Source organism: Eutrigla gurnardus (assembly GCF_963514095.1).
Source record: "Eutrigla gurnardus genome assembly, chromosome: 16".
Classification (NCBI taxonomy): domain Eukaryota; kingdom Metazoa; phylum Chordata; class Actinopteri; order Perciformes; family Triglidae; genus Eutrigla; species Eutrigla gurnardus.
This window is the reverse complement of record NC_139927.1, coordinates 16,045,312-16,061,557: the sequence shown is the minus strand read 5'-3', so window position 1 is coordinate 16,061,557 and position 16,246 is coordinate 16,045,312. Positions and strand designations below refer to the sequence as shown.

Genomic DNA, 16,246 nt, shown 5'->3' with positions numbered 1-16,246 from the left:
AATCAGCTGGCCTGGCTCTGTGTGAAGTTCAGGAATACTACTAGCATACATACACCGTATACATTTACACCACATACACGACACATTTTAACATTTCTGTTTGTGTTAGAATACACAAACAAGACACAGCATGTTAATACGTGGACTTATGAGCTGTTGATGTTTTGTATGCTGGAAAGCAAGCTAGTCATTTCCTCCTGCTTCCAGTCTTCATGCTAAAGCTAGGCTAATTACCTCCAGTCTTCAGATAAACAATTTACGCAGCTATTGGAATGGTGTCAACCTCTTCCTCTATTTCCCAAAATGTTGAAGTAAAGGATAAATCAGCTGACAAATGTTTACACGTTCTTTTAATTGAACCTTTTTTAACAACACACATGATACAGAATGAATATTTGCACGGAAACAGACATCTCTTGCTAATCATCATAGAATAAACAGTTGGTTTGACAACAATCATCAGAGGACAACCATTTTTTTCTCACTATGGCTTTTTTTTTTTTTTTTTTTTTTGCCAAGGTGTTTCGCAAACCAATGCAAAAGCTGTCGTTGGGGAGGAACCAACATACTTACATTAAAAACACAAGCTTGAGTCTTAAAAGCTTCGAGGGTTTGGGACACGAGTCAAGCTTAAAACACTAGATTGTGATGAGCCTGTTCTGATCTTCAGACCGGGTGCTGAGCATGAAAAGAGGTCACCTTGTAATGGATTCATCACAGCATGAATTATGATTAAATGTGGTGGAAAACAACATGAACAGACGAACCGAAGGCAACTGATACAAGTCTACAATGTTAAAATGGCATCTTGATTGCACATGCAGTTTTGGTCAAATAAACAACATGATGGGGGAACAAATTAACAATTATGTCGTTTGTCAAATTGTCATCTTTTTAAGGTGTTTTTTCAGGAGAAAAACATCACACTTAAAGCTTATCTTAACAGCATGAATGTCAGTGTTTGATAGTCTTTTTAAAGAGCAACAAAAATAATCTCTCCCATTAATCACGCGGCTCGGTACTGCTTCGTCTCTTCATGGGGAACGATGACGGACAGGGGAATTCATTTTGCAAGATCAAGTGCTTTGAATTGAATCTTTTAGTCAAACCATCAAACTATTTTGTTTTTATTTTCACACACGTAAAAACAAAAATGACATCAAGTCCCTTTTTTTTAAATATTTGGTCACACTGTCATTCTTGTTTGAAACTCAATCAAAGTGCTTTTCATATTTCATATTTTATTTTGAGCAGCTTGGCGTTTTTACAAAAAAAAAACCCAATCGGAGGAATCTCATTGGAGGAGTCCGAAGCTCGTCATGGCCAGCTGAATGTCCTACCGGTGATCTGGTAAAACTTCTGATTGAAGGGGTGAAAGAACTTCTGCAGTTTAGTCACCACTGACGGGTCCACCTCTGGATGGATGCGGCCCTTGCTGCCTGCCAGGCACTTGTTGAAGACTATGTTAAATCGCAGGCAGTAAAATCCCCGGGTGGCGTTGAAGTACAGGTTGTACTGGCTGATCCTCGAGGGGAGGTTGAGGAAGCGCTCCACCAGCTGCAGCTCCGGCAGCGGGTCGGTGATGAGCCGGTCGCCGTCCACGATGTGGAACTGCTCCACGGGAAAGTACTTCAGCCAGCGCTCCAGGTGTTTGGTGTAGATGCTGGTCCGCACCGCCTTGTACTTTGTGTTTACCTCGCAGGTGTTGGAGTCGATGGCCAGCTTCTCAAACTTGTGGTAGGTCTTGTTTTTGCGCTCCTTGCCCTCCAGCACCTGCGTGTAGTCGGACACGGCCCTAGTGGTGGGCTCGCGGACGATGATCAGCAGCTTGATGGAGGAGTTCATCTTGAAGATGCGTTCGGGGACCTCCTCCGTGATGAAGTAGGCGGGGCTCTTCTCAATGGTGATCTGATGGGGGAAGGAGAAGGGCATTTTCTCCCTGTACCAGTCGATGCCCCGGGCGTAGTTCTGGTCATTGTCAAAGAAGTGGATCTCCTGCGAGGCCTTGACCACCGCCGGATGCAGGTTGAGCATCTCCAGCAGGGCGCGGGTGCCCCCCTTGCGCACCCCAATGATGATGGCCCGGGGCAGCTGCTGGACCAGGTTGTGCAGGCGGATTTGCTCTTTGGTGGCATTGCCTTTGCGTAGTTCATGGAGCAGGCCACGCTTAAACTGCAGGGTGCGGAGAGGGATCTGCTCCGGCTCAGCGGGGGGCAGTCTGCTCTCGATGGGGCAGATGGGCTGCAGCCTGAAAGAGACGAAACACCGGCATCACGTACTCATTACAAGAATCATTAACTTCATTTTAAATTAACTCTCTGGCTGGTTAAACTACAGGCCTCGGTAAATGATGTGGAATGTGAGATTCTGCAGGCGGTGCTTTGCAGGTTCAGCCATTACTGTCCGTGCCAATAACACGGCCTGATCTTGCACAAAAATACACGCCATCTGTTTCATCTAATATGGACACTGCAAGCGAAATATCCATGTCCCGAAGAAAGGTTGCTCTATTATTGAAGCTGGAAAGTATTGTATTCTTAAAACAAGTGAACAATCTGCTCTGCAAGTTTCTACCCAAGAGTTTTGTAGAAATCAGTGTAGCATGAAACAAACCACAAGGGATTTTCTGCTCAAACAAAATGCAATTGATCCTAGTAACTTAATCAAAAATGTATATTTACTGGTATGTAAAGTTGATTTGAAAAGTTTTAAATTTTTAAAGTGTATGAGAAGTCAACCATGGTGTCTGTCAGGTGCGTAAATATGCAGTGCAGCTGGCGGGTACGAAGTAGAACATTTCACCGCTCTTTATAAACAACCTGCTGGAAATTGTTGCCCTGAGCACAGTCTCTCAGGAGTGTTCCAATGTTATGTACAGTAAAAATGTTTTGGTTGGGTTTGAAATTGAATATTAATGTACTGCGTACTGAATCAGTATGTACTGCCTGCTGCCTGCTAAGATTGAAGACGTTACTGATAACGTTTAAAGCCCAGCGAGCCAGAGCGTAGCCTCACATCCTCAGGCTCAACTCTAAAGGTTTTTGCAATCCAGGTCCTTTAGATCTACAACTCCCTGCCTGAGAGCATCAGTAACATATTTTAAATCATTAATTAGATTTTTTTTATTAATGTGAGGAAATCGTTTTATTACATGTCATATCTTTTTTACTTTTGGATACTTCATTTCATTTTTAATATGTATTGTTGTAATTATCTTAATTGTATTTCATTGCAGTCCTGAAGCATTTTTATTTCAACTACTAAAGCACTTTGTAATTATGTTTTAAAAAAGCTGCTGTATGAATATAGTTCCAGCAGACTGTTCACACAGAAGTATTTGCCTGTATCTTGAATTGTGGCAGTTGCCATCTTGCAGCACCCAAAGCAGCAACCTCACTGGATCTGGATCCATCTGGATTCTGGTGTGAAGCTGCTAACAGCTGCTTCATATTTCATCTTAGTAGCTAACTGCATTGGTAGCAATGGACCATATTTGACTAAATCATCATCATGCTGCATTGAAGAAGACTTGAAACAACAGATTGAGACCACAAACTCATGTTAACTATGTTTACTGAGGTAATAAATCAAGAGAGAATAGGGTCACTTTCTCCGATAAAATCAGTCTTCTTTTTACAACTAGCAGAGTCGCTCCCTGGTGGTCAGCAGAGAGAATGCAAGGTAAAGACACTTATAAATTGGCTTCACTTGTCAGAACCGGAGGTTGCCGCCTGATTAGCACATTCAAACAACTTCATTAAGTGGAGAACTGCATTGAATCACCAATTCACTAAACGCTGTTATCGTAATCATCAGTAAAACAGACTGTGAATGCTACCACTTACCGCTATCGAAGTTGCTGTAATCGTAATAGTTAAATGCATTGTGACAGTGATGACTTACCTATCCAAGGTCCCAACCCTGGCCACGAGATAGAGGACACTTCCGATAGCGAGGCTGCCCAGAACGAAGAGCTTCTGTCTCAGCAATGCCTGCTGTTTGAATAGCATGGCCCTCCATCAATCTTCAGGACTGCGTCTTCAGCCTGCAGAGAGCAGAGTACATAAACCACTAATCACCGGGGGAAGAGAGACAGCCTAATGTTTATTAGCACACACTCAATCAAGTCTTACAAGTGATTAAGCCACACTCACACGCGCCTTAAAAGTGCTGCAGTGCCATTAGAGAAAAATGTTCCCCCACCAGACGCCACTTTGTTGCATTCATCTATTTATTTATTTCTGTAAACTCGACAATCAGATTTGAATGTGCAGGCGAGATGCGAGGGCCCAGTTGTGAGACGGGAACGTGTTATATGAAGTAAGTCCTTGACCGCTGGTCACTCGTCCAACGCTGCATGTGCCGCCTGGAAGTTCTTGCACAACTTTAAACTGCAGGTATCAATATATTGGTCTGTTTTGTTCTGCATTTTGGCCGTCGCCATCTTGGAATTTTTGCAACCAGTGAAGGAAGTGACCATATTTGGACTGTGAAGGAGCAACGGGTGGATCTGATGAACACAAGCAGCACCCCGAACAGCAACCTAACTGGATCTGGATCCCTCTGATTTCTGGTGTGAAGCTGGTAAGTCGTCTTAGTAGCTAACTGAGAATGTATGTATCCTTATGCAGGGAGATGTTATCATTCATGATCTTATTCAAGATTATGTGATTGTTTTTCACCAAAAAATAATATCTTATCTGTGACGACGTGATAAATATATAAATATATTCTCAATGTAAAGTGATTCCAGTATGTTTTAGTGCACATTTTGATGATTCTAAGGATAACATCATGAATTGCTATTATTTGGGGACCGTTCCATGTCTAGCCTAGTCCTTAAAGGATTCTTGTCTTGTTTTCTTCTTGACCTTAACGAAAGGATGCACTTAAAAATCTTCTTTGCCTCTAAACATCGCCAGACAACCGGTACAGATTACTCACATTATGTTGATGTTTATGGGTCTTTTGACTTTAAAAGAAAATGAAAGAATTCATCCGTTTATCCAAGAGAGGGCACTACATCCTTTCAGGAGGATCCCACACAGACAAGTTTGTCTCAATGCAATTAAAGAAAAGAGTTTCTTGCAGATCGATGCACCTGAGCCTTTTCTGCATCTGCAAGCTTACCACGGGCTAAATCACATTATGGAATAACAGATCCATACAGGAGTCGCAGCACTATTAGGAAAAGGCCAACTGCACTTGAGTCCAGCCTTTGAAACGGCCGGCCGTTACCAACAGAGCAGATCCTCCAGAGCATCTCATAAACAAGTAGAGCCAGCTTTTGACCCCCGTGTGACTGGACAACATTTCACTCATATTGCCTCGTGGTGACTTCTGAAGGGAGACCAGCAGAGCAATTGCAATTTCAGTCTGACAAAGCAGAAGAATGAAGCCGGTTAGCCGGGGGCCGGCCTTGTGTTTGTGGAGGCCCATTTAGAAAATAAATGTTTTTCATTACAGCCTGTATCTCTGAAACAAGTGGGAGCTATAAATTAAATTGTTTCCACTGGAAATAAAGTCAGTTCAGTAGTGAGTGTGTGTGTGTGTGTGTGTGTGTGTTTGTGTGGGGCAGAAAACACTTCTTTCAGAGTATTTAAAAAAAACAACAACTTCAAAACATGAACCGTAAGTTAACACTATAACACATTTGATTGTCCAGAATGTTTATGAATTAAAGCGAGACTGTCACTTTTCAAAGAAAATAAAACAGGTTCTTCTCTAGCAAACAAAAAAATAATAATTCAAAAGCAGAACAATGCACCATTAAATATTCTTGCGGCCACAGCTTTACTTGGTCTGGTATGATCAGTAGCTGTTAAATATTAATGTTTACAATCATGTAACCGGATAACTCCGTCAGTTGTAGGTTGTAAATTAGTCCATGTGATGCTAATAATAACACCATATTCAATAAAGTTGGGTTTAATAACCTTGTACAGCAGATTAAAGTACATTTTCAGGCATTTGTTGTACTATTACACATCAAGTTGGATACATCAGAGTATTCTGAAGACCGATGCTGTTGGTGAATGATATTTACAGATCAGAGGAGCGTCCCATTAACTCCAGTATGCAACACATACTCCTGACTTGTCAAACACCGATGCCATGTCAATGGACCTTCGCTTCAAACTATGCATCGCTCCGGGTACGCCTCCAGCATCCGTTTTAGGGATGGTGAGATTACTTGCATAATAACCTCTTTGCAAAATAAACTTCCAACATGGTTCATTCACATGGACGGAGGGAGGAAAATAACTTGTAGTACAGTTTACTGGTAGGACCTGATGATTTAAATGAGGGCTATCCAAGTGTTAAAAAAATGGTCCACTGATTGGCAGACGTCTCTTTCCCAGTGTAAGTCTATGGGGAAAATACTTTTTGGGCCCGGTGGCATCGCGTGACGGACGTGGAAGTTGTAATTACACGATTTTGGAGACTTTGTGAAATTTGCTACTTACTGGCTATTACAGCCATTAAAGCCCGGTTTATTCGCTCCAAACCACCGATTTTGATTTCATTTTTGGGGACATGTCACAAGTTTGTTCAAAATTTGCGGGGGAAAAATGAATAAAAACATGCACTAAGATATATGGCAGCTCTCACCAGACACGCTGTACTACCATACTAATGCATGGAGAGTACCACTACACATTCTTCATGACTTATTTATAAGCAAACAGAGACATTAATTTGTTTGCTCTGTCAAGGAGCTGTGCCAGGCCGTGAGCACAAGAGGGAGCCCACACAGAATTATCAATTATGGAGTTTTTATGGAAAATTATGGAGTATGGAATTATTTCCATAACCCGGGCACTGGACCTTTTTCTTAAGGAGGTAAGATAAATGTATATTGGCTCTGGCTGCCTATGTTTGACTGCACTACAGTTAGATTCATATACTTCAGAGAAAAGCATAAATAAATAAAATACCACTTTCCATCGTGAATGTGAATTCTAAATTGACAGTATCATACTAATCCACAGCGCCGGTGAGATCACTCCCGAAAAGGAAATGTGCAAGTTGTCTATAAAGCAGATTCTCATAGAGCGTGACCTAAAAAAACCCTGCTGTTTTGTCCCGGTGGGGTGTGAAGACGGAGGGATGTTTTGAACGAACAACCAGAGGGTAGTAGCTGGGAGAGAGAGGAGAGAAAATGTTGATTACACGCGATGCAGCAGAGACGTCCTCAGCGAGGGAAGCAACGTTTGTCTGGAGATGCTTTAGACTGTAGTGCGCTACGTGCAATAACAACCTTTTTTCCCATGCAGTAGATGGGCAATGGGTATCTAATCAGAAAAATCACTTTTTTTTGGTTCAAATACAGACGGAGCTAAGCATGAGTATGAGGGATTTTGCAGGAGAGCTATTATGGAGCCTGGTTGAAAGTTACACAGGTGCAGTACGCTGTGTTCAGCTGTGCCGTTTATATAAGAACAAACTGACAAGCAAGTCAACTCCAGAGCTAAGACGATGTTTATTACAACCCGGATACAACAGTGCCGTAGTGTTTCCGAGCACCAGAATCCCTTTAGAAAACCTCTCATTTTATTGAAGCAGGGTGTGAGTCTGCCCTGCTCAGTCCTGGTTCTGGATCTCCTGTGGCTCCCTTACCTCCCACGAGCCCAGCAATGCGGCAGCAGCCTGGTGTTTGTGTTGGTGTTGGTCAGGATCAGGGCGCCACAAAACTTGCTCATGTTGAATTCAAGTGTTTGTTTATCCAAATGGTGTGACCAACCAGGATAAGTGGACCATGAATCTGTCCTTTGTTATCCTGGCCTTCTACTCATTTAAGTTTAAATGTCCTTTTGAAAAGTTTAAACATTTGGCCAAACTCAAAATGGTTCATCGTCTGGGGAGTGGGGACTCACTGCACACTTATGGAAATATTATTATTTAGATTACTTTTCAAGATACCTTGCCATGGACAAAAATGTACCTGATGATGGCACTAGACCTAACAGCCAGGAGATGAACAAAATCATTAGGAATAATAATAACACATAATAATGTATCCATATTTTCTTACACTATTAATCGTACATCTTGGGGCCGACCAGGCGGCAACCTCGGGTTCTGAAAAGTGAAGCCCCGTCTGAAAGACCTTAAACATGCATTCTCTCTACTGGCCATCAGGGGGCGACTCCTCTGGTAGCAAAAAGAAGTCTGATTCCGTGGAAGTCAATGAGAACTTCTCCCTTGATTTATTATCTCAAAATATCCTAAAAATGAGTTTATGGTTGTCATGAGTGGATTTGAACTCAATGGTTGTGCTAAAGAAAAGATCATTGCCAATATGTTAATCCTCTGTGGACCATGAAAGTGCTCAGTGAATATAAGCAGTTGTATATTGAACACAGACCAGGAAGTCCTTAAACACACAAGTATTTATCATCTGGAGAACATGAACATCCACAATATATTTGAAACAAAGTATTGCTGAAGTGGAAACATGCACTAAAAAATGTGTGAGTGGGTCACAAAATAATGATGGATCATCCTCTGGGGGCCGTTGAGATTTATGTTATCCTGGTATGACAGACACATGGTCTTTATCCCTGTTGCTGACGGACACAAGGCGCAGCAAACGATCCCAGCTGTAGCTGAAATTGGGTCGGACAAGAGCTCTAATCATACAGTAGATGCCCAGCTTTAGTAACCTTCAGTCACTTTTGGGCAAAACGTCAAGACATTGTGTCCGAAGCCATTCTACAACAGTGATCCCCCTCCTACGTCACGCTTTCATCTCACCTCCTGACTTCTACACGTCTCAGATCAGCCTTCTACCATCCTCTGCCTTCACTATCGACGCAGAACTGCAGCAAAATGAAAAGCAGGTCATCCCACCCACTCCTCTTTGACCGACATATGTCCTGGGTGATCAATCATATACAGGCTTCGGAGCTAATGGGCTGAGAACAAGCATGGCAGAAACACACTAGGCGATTAGGGGAACGCTGACTGGCCTTTTCTTTGTAATTAAAACACTGAAAAGCGTTGCTGTTTACAGGCCCTGATAACAACTATAATTAGTTTCCAAATACTGGAACGTGGAATATATAAACTTGAGAAAAAGAAAAGTGGTTATTTGCGGTGACTCTGCAGTTTAGTTTTTAAGACACTTGCTAATAATCTGCACAGTGTTATTTTTTTTGAGGGCACAGACAACTGCAGCCAAACTCATTATATTTCCTCCTAATCTGTTAATTCATTGTGTTACTGAAACACTGTTGTTGGAATAGCAAAGAGGACCTGTAGTCCCTTTGGAATAGAACCAGTAGAATCACACGTTCTGTTCAGATCTCCTCTAATCCGTGGGGCAATATCCAAGGCATCAACACATTTTGAATATTGGATACTGACCCTGATTTTATTCTTGGATTCAGCTTTAATAGATATAATTAATATGCTGTGTTCACACCAAATGATTGCATACAAAGTCAATGCAAAGACGCCAATGGGTGCAAATTTGCATCTAAACTAACCCAACAGCAAATTGGTTAAAGTAAGTTCCACCTAAACCAGCTCCAACAGCAACATGTTCCTTACACATTAAAAGTATGAGCAACAATAATCTTATGTAATATATAATTGTATAACACATAAGGGGATAAAGTACAGGAAAAAATTAAAATGACAAATGACTCATGTTCGACTTTGCATAACATTCTCTTTGATTTGCACTAAAAATGCAAGTTACAGCAAAATGTGGACTCAGTCTTAAATCAGTTGGCTTGTGTGCATGAATACAGCAGTTACAGGAGGTGTAGTTTTGGTTTTACGTGCAACTTGCATGTAAGAAAATGAGTAAAATTCTACAAAGGAGGCGACGAGTTGGTGTAGATGTATCTAATAGCTCCACACAGACCTGATGTAAACTCAATACATGAAACAAACATTGTTATTAGGGCCACGGGGCAATCGCACCGAGCACTGGCCCCTACAGCTATGAAATAGCTGTAGGTGAGATAGTGCTCGGGGCGATTTTTGGGATTTTTCCCTAGTTTTCTTTCATCTTCCGGACGAATTTTGAGTGGCTACTCTTCGAGTTGTAGGACAAAGCCATTTGAGAGGTAAATTCATGCAAAACTGCTGATGCGCGTTCCTTTCAGGGAGTTTTTCAGCAAGCAGTCTCTGTATTTGCCTCTAAAACAACTCCGTCTCGTTTGAAATCTCAAAAGAATCTCATCGTAATGTATACACACTCCGGCAGTAGCCCCCGTGGCCCTTTCAAAATTTCCCGCGGGGGAATTTTCTAGTTGTTCTTATTATTCACCATTTGAGTTGACTGCCACGCTTTTAGCTACGTCACCTTGTTGAGCCCTCTTCTTCTGCAGTAGTGTTGTGACTGGAGAAATGGCGCCACCTACTGCCCATCTCCAGAGAAGAGACCAAGTCATTTCTTTTGCAAGTCACAGTTAAGTTCACTCAAGTCCCGAATCATGTCCCACATCCTAAACTTTGTGTTTGCAGCTTTTATTGGACGCCATCGGATTGGTTGAAACAAAGTGGATCTGAGGGAATTAATTGTCGGCTTGCTGAGCGCGAATAGTGTTCAAGTTAGTTGATTCAGGGAAGGAACGGTAATGAATTGATTCGTGGTGAAGCCGATTGCTTATGTTCAGAATCTAATCTGACATTTTAATGTCTTCTTTCATGGTGAATCTCCCACATGGATACATGGACCAGCGTCCCATAACACTTCCCTAAATCAGCAAGACCAGACAGCTTGCAAGCAAATAACCAAGCAATAATCAGAGCAAACAATATAAAAGCAGTTCAATATGAGACAGTGGTATAATGTAGAATCCAACCCAGGAAAAGAAAATGTATTTACAGGCAAGACCCGATAATAATGACTCAATATAAAGTGTCCAGAGTTCAACAGAAAACACACCTCTTTTTGGGGATTCAGCAATGCTCACAAGTAAATCCTCTCACCAAACAAATCAATAAAGGATCTCTCACAGAGTAAATAAAACATTTCCGAAGCTGTCGGAGTTACCCCCGGTTACAGGCGGATAATTGCCTGCAAGCACACACTTTTTAAATCACATACTTTAATCTTTGGAAATGGGGGGAAAGGGATCAGGTATTCTCAAGTTAAAAGGCTCAAGTCCAAGTGAAGTCACGAGTTAAAGTCCAAGTCAAGCTGCAAGTCTTTTTTTTTGTGGACTCGAGTCAAAACACCTCTGCTCATCTCCATGATGAACTCCTAATAATCACATAATGGTAGTGGATGGAATCAAGCGTTCACTCGGAAATCATTTGGGACTCATTTGGAGGAAAACCTGGTTTGGGAGCTACAGTAGCTAATCCCGAGTTTTCTCTCATTGCATGCCCTGATTAACGTTATTCTAACCGGAGTTCACTTTCCCCAAATCTCTCCAACAGTGTACGATCATGACCAAGGATGAAGTGATGGATAACAACCAATACTCTGCACAGTGCATCCCGCTGATCGATCGCCTATAAATGGCAGCCACCACAGTCTACTTCACACAGCCATTACACATTTAATCCTCTGACAGAACTGGTGCACCGCTCCAAAGACGGTCTGCGATCAAAGATGAAGTCATCCACCCATCGAAGGCATTTCCATGTACTAAAAAAAAGCAAAGTGAATATGCGTTTGGCTCTTTGTTAGTGAAAATAAATTCTCCTAAGTTTGCTGCAGTGTGCTGTAGCTCATAGTGCTGGAGACAGAGAGAAGGTAGAGCGTTGATGAATAATTCACCACTATGTGCTTTATTATTGTTATTGATCTTTGCTTATGCACAAGGGAATCATTCTGCTGTTCAGCTTAGAGCTCAGCCCTCCGCTGACCTCCACTCCACTCCTCGAAACCAGGCGTCCATTTTGTGATATTACACCTGCATTATTTATCACCCGTCGCTGCACATCCCTTTGTCTCCAACTCTACCCTGGCATCCTCTGATCTCCTGCCACTGTGTACATCATACATCAACTGTAGGTAGGAAACAGTGCAGGAAAAGGTACTTTCAAAATGACTTTCATTGCAAAGGTAACGAAATGACTCTCTGCGTAGAATAATGCCTGATCCTCTTTTTGTTACTTTCACCAAAATATTAGCCATAACAAATAGTTATTACTAAATTAATAATTGTGTTTCATAGTGGGCAATCAAACCACAGAAGCTCCAGTTTATTGCTGTTACTGCTCTACACCAGGCGGCAATATGCGGTTCTGAAATGTGAAGCCAACACTGAAATGACTTGAATGTGCATTCTCTCTGCTGGCCACCAGGGGGCGACTCCTCTCTGATTGTATAGAAGTCTATGAGAAAATGACCCTATACTTCTCTCTTGATTTATTATGTAAACATTGTAAACATGAGTTTATGGTCTCAATCTCTAGTTTCAAGTCTTCTTCAATCCAGCATGATGTTCATTTAGTAAATTATGGTCCATTTAGAGTCAAATAGACCATAAAGCAGGGGATGATTTAGGGCGGGGCTACTTTGTGATTGACAGGTTGCTACCAATGCAGTTAGCTACTAAAATTACTTTAACAATTAACTGTAAAGTTGACCTTGAATTATGAAGCTAACTTTGTTAGCAGCTTCACACCAGAATTCAGATGGATCCAGATCCAGTAAGGGTGCCGCACTTGTGCTCCTCAGATCCAGCTGTCGCTCCTCCGCAGTCCAATTTTGGTCATTTCCTTCACTGGTTGCAAACAGTCCAAAATGGCGACGGTGAAAGTGCCGAAATGGAGGCTTCCAAACATAGTCCACAAACCATCGTTTGACGTCACCATGACAACGTCCACTTATATACAGTCTAGGCTCCAACACTGGTAAGAATACACAGAGGTACACGTATGCATTTAGACATGATTATTACAGCACCTTCACTAAAGCAGGTTTCCCATATCTAAATCGAAAGAACTTAGTCCACAATTTCAGAATGTTTTTAAACTTTGAGAATGCACCGTTTCCAATACCAGGCCATCAAACAACTCTTCTCCAAAAACCCATGCTGCACTTGAACTGTTTTAAAAGGACTTAATGTTTTTGCTGTGAACGCCGAACTCTTCCAGCATGATGAGAACTGTCACAACATTCAGAGGCACGGCTTCTCAGTAAACAGACACGTATTAGAAATCCCAAACCTGATTAGCTCTCTCGGTCTGCACTCGGCTGTGCGGCTGCGAGAGCAGCTGACCTCTCACATAATCCCAGAGTGAATTCATTACTAAATCTAACAACCTGTGAGAGCGTCTCACACAGCTCTGACAAGACGGCAGAGGAATACAACATGAGGAGGGGCGGACGTCAAGGACTCAAAGCGGCATCTGGCTTTTACTCAAGACTAAGTGACCTTCAAACACCAAATAAGACAACGTAATCACACAGTTAGACCTGGGAGACAAACAGAAGGAGATATCCCCACAGTGGTTTTATCTGAAGGTGCTGTGTGGAGTGTTACTCCCATTTTAACACTCCAACTGAGCTGTATAGAAGAATTGGACGTAGTCATGGTGAATATCCCATTGGTTTGTCGAATACAGGTTTGAAGCCTTGTGTTCAGCAATTTGGCCGTCAACATCTTGGAATTTTTTTAACCAGTGAAGGAAGTGACCATATTTGGACTGTGGAGGAGCGACGGGTGGATCTGATGAACCCAAGCAGAGCAGAACCCTGAGCAGCAACCTTACTGGATCTGGATCCATCTGGATTGGATTGGTAGTTTGGTAGCGACCTGTCAATCACAAAGTAGCCCCGCCCTAAAGCATCGCCTGCTTTACGATCAATTTGACTCATTAGAAGCCAGATGAATCCCAATCCAGTAGGGTTGCTGCTTGGGGTGCCACTCTGTGTTCAGATCCACCCGTCGCTCCCCCACAGTCCAAATATGGTCACTTCCTTAACTGGTTGCAAAAATTCCAAGATGGTGACAGCCTCTGCTCTATGGCTCAAACAGAACGTTTCAGAGAGCTGCTGCAGCAAAGCCATGGGAAAAATAAAGCGTTTTTGGGCATTAAAGCATGTCAACATGTTCTAGTAGTAACCTGAATTATGCACCAGAAAAGGAGCAGAATCAGTCATATTTCATTCTTTACCAGCTACATCCAACAGGTGTCTATTTGTCTAATGTGAGGCTGATGTCATGGTGCGCTCCGTGTCACATTGTTCCCTGTATCACTGTTCATGGCGACAACTAACAAGATTAAGTAAGAACGGTCTGTTTTGAGCTTGAGAGAAAAGTGCACTAATGGGATTTATTAGCGGAAGGCATGTGTTCTGGTGAAAAGGGAGAGGATGTGTGTGATGGGAGGGGGCTCTCTCCACCTTTGGGAGGATCCTGAATCACATCAGGTACAAACACCTGCAAGCGTAGAGGTCTCCGGAGCAGCTGTGTGGCTCCAACAGCTGCAGAGCCAACGACGACCCCCCCCCCAGAGGAGATGCTGGTGTCCCAACAACCAACTGGCTACATCCTCTGTTTCCTGCAGCTCTGGGTGGCGCGGGGAGCTGTTGCTTTCTGGTTCTGGCCCTACAGGCGGACAGACAAGGCGGGCGGTGTTGCCGGGCCTCTAAGCACTGCCGGTCGCGTCTGCCCTCAATTCCCAGCACTCCCTGCAGCAGCTTGCCTCTGTAGCATCTGATTTTCTTCTATTACCCCAACGTGCTGTTGTTCCCCACACTGAGCACAGCTGCCTCTCCTCACTGTGTGCAGGCAGGACACGCGACAAGAACGGGCATCCTTCCAAACACTCACTTGTTGGCTGAAAACATCTATATCCAGATATTCAAGGGAAGTTGGATTTACTCAGTGGAGGAGTCAGAACACTTATAGAACTTCCACATTGTGGTGCACACTGTGAAGAACTGCAAGCATTCAAACTGCACATTTACCTCGATAACTCTTTATTGTACGAACAGCAATGGTTGATTTATTTAAAAAAAATAATTTTAAAAGAGGCTCTATTATATAAATTCTTAATTTGTATATGAAACTGAATATAAAAGGGTTTTCAAGAGAACCCCCCCTTGCTTATGCAACTTTTTCCAATTATCAGTCTTAGACCTCAGTTAAAACAAAATGCAACGTGTAAAATTATATCAACTATCTGTGTAATTCATGGCACAATTCAAACTGGATAAAAAAAATTATCTCGCTATTGATGGATTATCTGGCGATTAGCGTCACTAATAGAGAGCTAGCTAATATGATCCCTCCTGCATATTCTTTTATTAAGTAACAGTTTGATGGTTGGGTTGTTATTAATGACAAAAATGCTTTATTGCAATCAAATACTTGTGGAATATTACTGGCTTGGCACCAACGGGAGTTCAGTGATGTAATGACCCTTCCTTCTTTTATAGGCTCCTTGACTCCGGCTCTGTCCTGAACACACACATTGATATTGATTCAGAAAGCTTATTTCCAAAACTCTCAAATTATTCCTCTGAGATTAATCTGAGGACGCAGCGAGCTGCTGAAGTGCCTCTGTAAGAACTCAGACAGCTGATAATCCTCCCCCATCTATCATGACTGTGTCTCAGTCAGCAGGCTAACACCTGATCATCCTGCGGAACAGCAACCGCCTCTTTCCCAAGATCCAACAGGAGATAGATAGAATGCGCCAGGGTGCTTTTATATTGTTCAAACAGATGAAAACCTAAGCAGATTTTATCAGCAAATGATGCACACATACACACAGCAGGGTAAACCGCAGCTTTATGAGGCTGACGCAGGGGCAGCCAATCCACATTGGGGAAAAAAAACCTTGTCATCTGATGTCATAGCTGGACTAGGTGAAGGCCCTGGGGGAGCAGCGGGAGGGAGGAGGCAGGAAGAGGGTAGAGCTGAGTAATGTGTAAGTGATGAGACTCTGAGTCATGAAGAAACCGCAGGGATGGCCGAGATATCTCCCCACTGAACGCCACAAACGCCGTTCACCTCCTGGTTTTCGGCAGCTGAGCCTCTGATCAGCTCCTCTTTGTTGTCTTGAAATGAGACAACCTTGGGCCATCCTTGCTGCGCCGCTTCAATCAAAACTGCACATAAAGCCACGGATGCTTTATGTGCACGCCCGTATACGAACAACCACATCAAGAGCCAAAGAGCTCGAAGGGAGGGGGGCTCTAGGTGTCACGGGCCCTGCAGCCGGAGTCAACATATGCGTTGAGCTAATTAGCCACGCTGTGCTTATTCAAAAAACCTTTTAACTGTTTCCAGCCATCAAGCACCTTGCTATTCCCTCTGAGAAG

At 42.8% G+C, this 16,246-nt stretch overlaps 1 protein-coding gene across 1 annotated transcript in view; it reads right to left on the bottom strand.

The window, feature by feature from the left end:
- Window positions 1-333: 333 nt before the first annotated feature.
- LOC311027005 (heparan sulfate glucosamine 3-O-sulfotransferase 5) overlaps window positions 334-16,246 on the bottom strand; it is a 72,931-nt gene continuing 57,018 nt past the window's right edge. Inside the window, exons 3-4 of the mRNA XM_084030750.1 lie at window positions 3,904-4,045; window positions 334-2,248 (exon numbers count right to left, since the gene is read on the bottom strand). Of these exons, the coding sequence (XP_083886876.1) occupies window positions 1,318-2,248; window positions 3,904-4,010 (1,038 nt within the window). The 5' untranslated portion in view covers window positions 4,011-4,045 and the 3' untranslated portion in view covers window positions 334-1,317. The remainder of the gene's footprint in view (window positions 2,249-3,903; window positions 4,046-16,246) is intronic.